The sequence below is a fragment of the Haliotis rubra genome, unplaced genomic scaffold (genome assembly GCF_003918875.1).
Source record: "Haliotis rubra isolate DU_JTF1 unplaced genomic scaffold, ASM391887v1 Scf2431, whole genome shotgun sequence".
Lineage (NCBI taxonomy): Eukaryota > Metazoa > Mollusca > Gastropoda > Lepetellida > Haliotidae > Haliotis > Haliotis rubra.
Window position 1 is genome coordinate 1 of NW_025766483.1, and position 7,551 is coordinate 7,551.

The 7,551-nt window shown below is 37.6% G+C and overlaps 1 protein-coding gene across 1 annotated transcript; it reads left to right on the forward strand.

Moving 5' to 3' along the window:
* Nucleotides 1–1,552: 1,552 nt before the first annotated feature.
* On the forward strand, nucleotides 1,553–5,617 carry LOC124278921. Its single transcript, XM_046714752.1, has 6 exons — nucleotides 1,553–1,621; nucleotides 2,112–2,290; nucleotides 3,592–3,630; nucleotides 3,921–4,010; nucleotides 4,450–4,521; nucleotides 5,150–5,617. The coding sequence occupies exons 2-6, from the start codon at nucleotides 2,206–2,208 to the stop codon at nucleotides 5,389–5,391; spliced, it is 528 nt and encodes a 175-aa protein (XP_046570708.1). The 5' UTR covers nucleotides 1,553–1,621; nucleotides 2,112–2,205; the 3' UTR covers nucleotides 5,392–5,617.
* Nucleotides 5,618–7,551: the final 1,934 nt, after the last annotated feature.

Genomic DNA, 7,551 nt, shown 5'->3' on the forward strand with positions numbered 1-7,551 from the left:
CAAAAACAGCTTACATAAGGAAACAAAAGAAATCATGGGCTACCAATCTTTATGACAGGTATTATTTATCTTATGTGGCCTCTTAATTCATATTTTCCATTCGTATTTTGCAGGAGTAGAATATGACATCTCTTGACAACCTGACGAGATGATTTGACGCCGTTTCGTATTTCTAATTTCAGTGGATCCATTCCCCAGGAAGAGTAAGGCACTTTCGAGTCGGGGGTCATCTCATTTTTCTTTTTAAATATCTTTTATCTTCGCAAAGACACGATGACCTGTGATTCAGAGTGGATAAACCAAACTTAATCCTATTTAGTCAGAATGCTATGTCTGTGTGGTATCCATGATAGACTGTGGCATGGTATCTCAGTGGGTAGACAATATAACAACGATGTAAGTCAGAGTTTGCACGAGCAAGAACACACACACACGTGCATTCACGTTGCCTCTGTGTAGTAATGTTGAAAACGACGTTAAACCCTTTTAACATCACCTCGATTCATCAACTGACAATCATTTTGATCTGTTTTAGAAGGGAGACTCGACCGGCGAAATCAAACCAGGAAAGAGGTTCAGGTAAAACCTGTTGATAAAATAGGATGTTATTCACACACATAAAAACATCAAAACATAATTTTTACACAACACTTTACACTTCATTTCGAACAGGTTGCTTGTTATCTCTTTCAAAACCTAATAGTATAGAGATTACATCTCGGTAGATATCTATCTGAGAGATTGTCAAACTCATTTTCACCTAGATACTTAAGATAACACATTATCAGTTTTTGTTATACACCTCGCAAATAGTTTTGCATCGATTCAAATGACACTGATGACTGGACTGTCTGGTCCAAACACTATAAGTTGTCCACTGGTCACGAGGGGCATGCTGTTTGATGTACCCTCGATTTTTGATTTTAACATAAACAAACATCGAGAGTACATTAACCCATTGGCCCCGAGGAACAAGTGAACAACGTATTTATCTTAACGAACACCTTAATGTTAATTTTGAATTGTTTGAAGCTTGGGTACAAATCATTTCGTAGCCATCGCTAGTTTTTGCTGACAACAAAAACAGATTTGGAGTTATCTCCCCTTCCGTCGATGTGCATTCGCAAAACATCGGTAATTTCCGCACATCATTACGTGATTCAATGTAATTCGAGATAAAGAATTATTACCACGACGTACCAAATGAGTTGCCATTGACAGCGGGGTACATTGAAATGTTACTCGCTTGTAAGCGGGGTACATTGAAAATAATAGAAGAGTGCTCAGCCAATCAGAAAGCGACATTTATGTGTGAGGTAAGATAAAATTATTTACAGACCGCCGCTAGATAGCTGGAACGTTGCTGAGTGCGGCTTTAAACAACAACCAGACACAACAGATACTTTTCAGAATGTTCATAGTTTACGGAATACATGCTCATATTAGATGTGAAGCTATCACTTGTATATCACTGCATAACTATTAGTGCCATCGCTGCACTGTTAACGGGTAAAGGACAGTGGTTACTCTTTGCTTAATTTTTTATTGAACAGCACATCCGTTGGAAGTTGGGGAAGTGTCATCATGTGAATCCAGTAATGACAGTAACGATGTATTTACAGTAAGTACTGAGCTGACACATTCCGCTATTTCTTGCGAAAGGCGCTAACATGTATACTTTTATATATTCTAAAATACACTCAGGGGGCTCCAACCATATGGTTCTTATATGTACTTATATGTGGGTTATCAAAAATGAGATATGCCAACAAGCGTCATTATATGAATGTGGACACAATTTGATTGCCTAAGTCTCCATTTTTGTTTTCGTGGCGGGTATGATGTCTTTGTTTTGGTTTTTTTTTTCTTGTTTTTACTGAACTTGAAAACTGGAGAACGACTTTTGAAACTACAAGAATGAAGATAGAAAATGTATCCCAGAAAAGCCACGCTTGTGGTTTAACTGTCAATGAGGGTATAAAAGGTTCATTCGACATGACACAGAGCTGCACTCGTGCAAGTGCATGAATTGTATAACACTTCCATTTCTTTATTGTCTCGCTATATTGTCTTGTCAATATACAATAAATCAGTCTTGTTACTGATAACAGTCACCGGATCACCACGGGGCGTTAACGGACTCCCCCGGCCCGCCAACGTGCCTATTCAGCTGCATGGCAGTATGGCCATGATGTTGGTCCTGGCATGACCAGAAGAGGATCTTGCTGCTGCCACGCCCAGCTTCAGTACCAAGCTTCTAGCCAAAGCGTCCCGGACATACGACAGACTGGTAAGAAAACACAGTGTAGGAAAGTGGCGATTTACGCTCTTTTAGCTTTTAACCAGCAATATCACGGCGGGGAACACCAGACATGGGCTTCACACATTATAACCTTGTGGGTTACGAGCAATGCAAACACTTTAACCACTAGGCTAACCCACCACCTCAAATGTCACAAGTGTGATATATAAACTTCAAGAAATATGTCTAAACTTATGTGTGAATTAAGATTTTATAAAGCTGGGTATAGATCCTTAAAAGGTAAGAGTTTAAATTCATATACTGTTATTGAACTTAAGTTGTTTCATTTAAAACCAAAATTGTTGATTTATTTCACGAATATAACGCTACCCTAGTGGGATGGACGAGACATTGATACATTCATGTGAGTTTTAATTAGGGCTGCGCAATATAACCGGTTTACCGGTATTAACCGGTTCAGACATGAAAACGATACGTATTGCGATACGCTGATCGAAAACCGGTATTTTGACATGCATTCGGAAAACTTCGTAACACTCGGAAATCTTGATGATTGTGGCAACTGTGGTAATGGTTGTGGGAATGATAGTGGTGAAAATTACATTTAACTGAGAAAAGCAAGATTTATTGATGTCAACTTCTATATTGTGAATGAAGTTGACATCCATAAATCTTGCTTTTCTTATGCATGCCACTTCTACATGCCCTTCAAAGATTTTAATTTTACTGGTTTGTTAAGTTCGGTTTGAAGTTGTGTTCTTAATTTTTGTTCAAGTGTTTCGCAATGTTTTGGATCAGAATGTTTTAAATATTTTGACCAATGATCCCTGATATGTCCTGACCAGGTCAAGTTGCTGTCTAAAATCTCAGGGCTTTTTTTGAGAGTGAAGAAAGTAGTTCAAACTAGTAACCTCTGAGTTGATGTTAAATTATTCTTTTCATTGCTCCATTTGTGCCAAATGTTATTTATATTCTTATTTTGTCATGATTGAAGGTTTTTATGAAAGCTTAATCAGGCATTGTGCCTTTGTTGTGTTTTTGCTTTATAAATAAAGCGTAAACTCGATTATAAGTAGTATATTGTAAAAAAATGGTTCTTATATTCCTCATTGCACACTGGAATAATGTATGGTTGATTCACTTCACTCAGAGTCTCAATTTACAAAACAACGACATTGCAGGAATCGTGACCAGTCATCCCTAACGCTTTTGAGCAGTACACACCTGTGAACTAAATCCCCGAAAAGGAGAGCATGATGTGTTTGTTCAATGTGACTGTATTGATAGGTCTTAGTAATGGATTTCTACTTTAAACATGTTTTCTACAGAGCCTCCTTTGGCTGGTCCTACGAGACGATGGGAGTCAGGTGAGTGTGTCACTGTTGGAAACATAGTGTAGATATTAAAATATAAGTAAATATACCTTATAATATATTGCCACTCAATATGCAAGTTTATCGAGCGTGGTGTATTGCCACGATACTTTAATTAATACATTGTAAGATTTAACGGGATGTGTCAAAACAGAACAACAGACAGTAAATGTTCACTATTCGAATGTACTTGTAGTTCCCATGTCGATCGAATAAATGGAAGCTAAATGTGAATATCATCTCATGTTCAAACTGTTTCAAATTGAATTACCTTTCTGAACTAGATCCTGCTCAAATCTATATGACAGGAGTAGCTGGGGGAACAGTGGATACGTCATATGCTGCAGGTATAAGCAGCGGCCCAGCCCATCAAGGTAATCTCTGGCCTTTTCATGAATGTTACATTGAATTAACACTAGACGTTAGAATTGGTCCTCAGCAACCCATGCTTGTCGCAAGAGGCAATAACGGGATCGGGAGGTCAAGCCAACTGACTTGGTTGACACGGGTCATCATATCGAAGATCTTTATGTCAATAACAGGGTTGTCTGGTCCCGATTCGTTATGTATGGATCTGCGTCACAAATCTGAAATATTGTTGAATGGCGTAAACAACAAGAAAACAAAAGGTATTACGGTTAAGCATTGCAATGTTTTCCAACGATCCATTCCTAAAAGTTTCACCGCAATGTTTCCTGTTTATTTTTTCAAATTTGTGGAGTTTGTTTCTGTGGGTAATCAGCACTGTTTATTCCATGGCGTCGACGTTCATATTTGAACTATTTTTATGAATCTACATCTGTTTTCAAATAGGAAATGTCATTGTCAACAACTTCACGAGACCAACAGAAGCAACAAGCAATTCAGATATGGACTCGTGTTCTGGTATGTTCTGTAAACTGACAATCAACACATCATGACTATAACCAGAGGCAACATGCAATTTTTACTTTGTCCATTATAGAGCAAATAGATTAATATATTACCAGCTTGCAAATTTCAATATTTTGGTTAATATATTTAGCCCTTACAGCGTCAAACGTTTTATTTAATTCATGGATTATGAGTAGACATATTGATCTTTTTCGGTATCAATACTATCTATTTGGGGTTTGGGGTGTTTAGGTTACATCATGTACTTGTATATTAGAATGTTGCAATATCGGAAGTAATATTCATCTTCTAGAAACAACACACATCAATATTAATTATCTATATAGGCTTTAGCCGTGAAATCGCGGATCAGAATTGGTCTTCAGTAAGCCATGCCTGTTTTAAGATGCGACTAATCGACCACTGTTCGGGATCGGGTGGTCAGGCTCGTTGGTTTGGTTGACACATATCATCGTATCCCATTTGAGTAGATCGATGGTCATGTTCGTTGATCACTAGATTGTGCTGGTCCAGAGTCGATTATTTACAGACCCCCTGCAATATAGCTGGGAACAAACAAACCTATGTTTTATTAAATGTTCGCATTAATAGAAAGTATATTCTACGTTTTGTGTCCCAGATGAAGATAACAATGATTGCAACGGGGACATCAGGAACGAGCTGAAGAGGACGTTTATGTACTACAGGGAGGACTTTGAACTTCTCTTGCAGCAGGCTGCAGGGATCCTTCTGCTGTACATCATCCTGCCGGTCTTTGTCCTAGGATGCATGACTGTGCTGGCAACAGATGCCCCACTCATCAAGTTCGGGGTTCTTGTTCTGGCAGTGTTCGTCTCTAGGTTCACAGTTGTACTTAAGTAGGGATTGACGTCAGTCATTTTCTAAATTTTTTATTTGATATTCCAAATTTGATGCATCAGTGACAAAATTTATGTAATGCCCTATGTTGACTTATGCCACACGTTCCCGAATTAGTTCAGGTAAACAACTGACTCGATTTAGCATAATAAATATGTTTATGACGGGTGCCATCTGTGAGTCAGGATACGCTCATCTTTTCGCGAACACCTTTTATCATCACTATTTCATAGTGATTCATAAACACATCGTCATCGTATGCATAGTGGCAATCACTGGACTGTCTGGTCCAGACTCGATTTGTTTACATACAACATCGAATAGCCCTACTACTGCTGAAACAAATACATACTCATGATATGGTCACAATTGTACACTCGACTCTGCTTTTAGCACATATCTCTTATGAACGTGGAACGGGTTGTGTCGCTTTTATTCCACTATTGTAAATACGCACGCAGGATATTTTTCATTTTTGATCATGAAAGGTAAACACGCCTTTCTGGTGATGTTACATTATTAATTTTTTTTTTTAAATTTACATTTTGCTGCAACATGGCTCAAAGCAGCGTCATCTGACCAGTTAGCTTTGATAATCACAAATAATCACATGTCTACAAACATGCATTTGGTGTGATGTAGTTTTCCACATGTTTAACTCTAAGTACCATATTATTGTACGCGAATTCCCCAGATGGGTACAATGTGTGAAGTCCATTTCTTTGTCTATTGGTCTCGTAAACCTAGTGTGAAATAGGGGGCGGTGGGGCATCCTAACGGTTAAAACGTTCTCTCGTCACGCCTACGACTCGGTTTCGATTCTAGACATGGGTACAATATGCGAAGCCCATTTATGGTGTCCCTCGACGTGATAATGCCGGTATGTTTCTGCAAGCGGCACTCACTTTTAAGCAAATTGTATACAGAAACCATCACTATCAGCTTTCCTGTCTTGACATCTCTTCCCTAATGTATGTGTGAAGAACATTTCAAAGAAAAATCCCTCCACATATATGTGATGAAATGTGGAATCTATCATTTCCGATTATGGGAAGGACCATGGCGTGAGATAGTCGTATTTATGTCTATGATTTGATAATACCTACAGAAGATATTACACGGTCTCCTCTTGACAAATGTTAAATGCTATTTAACATAAAAATCATTTTGGTTTAATGTTGTAAAGAGGTTGGAAAATCGTTTTTAGACATATTACATATGTAACTCACGAACTATTAATACCCTTTACCACTTGTGGGATACATTTTTAAAAGTAGGCATTATGTATGGATGCATTTATTTAAAAAATACACCCCTTGAATGTAAACGTCTCTTCCCTTTCATGTCATTTCAGTTTACGTGCATACATAATACTGGCAGTTAAGCTGTATGCTAGTAGACGGAATTTTGACATTTTCGTTGGATGGAAGAGACAAAACATATGGGGCTTTTAAGTTTCTGGTTTCACGCCTGGGTCCTTTCAGACCGAAAGGTTCACGCTGAGGGTGAAAACTGTTCTAGATACAGATGTGATGGGACACATTATATGTATCCGTCACACAGTCCATTTTTCTTGATCGTTCACTTTAAAAACTAAATTTACTTCTATAGGCCGATGTTCGATTAGGCATTTAGAGCGTTTATGTTGCCAATGGGTGTGTTTACTGCAGTTAGTGAAGAAAGGTCTTTCCTTGTTGTCGTGAAGGTCATATGTCAACACAGGTGAATACATCATGAATTACATTCCAGAATTTTTTTTCTTGCGTTCTTACGGCTAAAGGCTGATTGCATAGTATTCGTTTTCATAATTCAGAGGAATAAGTGTATAATCTTTCCGAACTGATTTCAACAACAAATGTTGTGGATATAAGAAAATTCATTCTAATAACGTACTTTTTTGTTTCACCCCTTAAACAAATATGTAGTATAACTGAAAAATATCTGTGAAATACCAGCATAGATGTTAAGACAAGGAGTACACCAATCAAACTCTACTGTTGTTTCTATTAGATACTGTATATTAATGTGTTTTGTGAAATAAAATATTTTTCTTAGTCAGTGACAGTTATTTATTCAAGCATGTTTAACATCATGAAATAATTATACAGAAACTTGAATAACTTTGTTTCTTTTACCATATACGCACGGTATTATGATGTCATA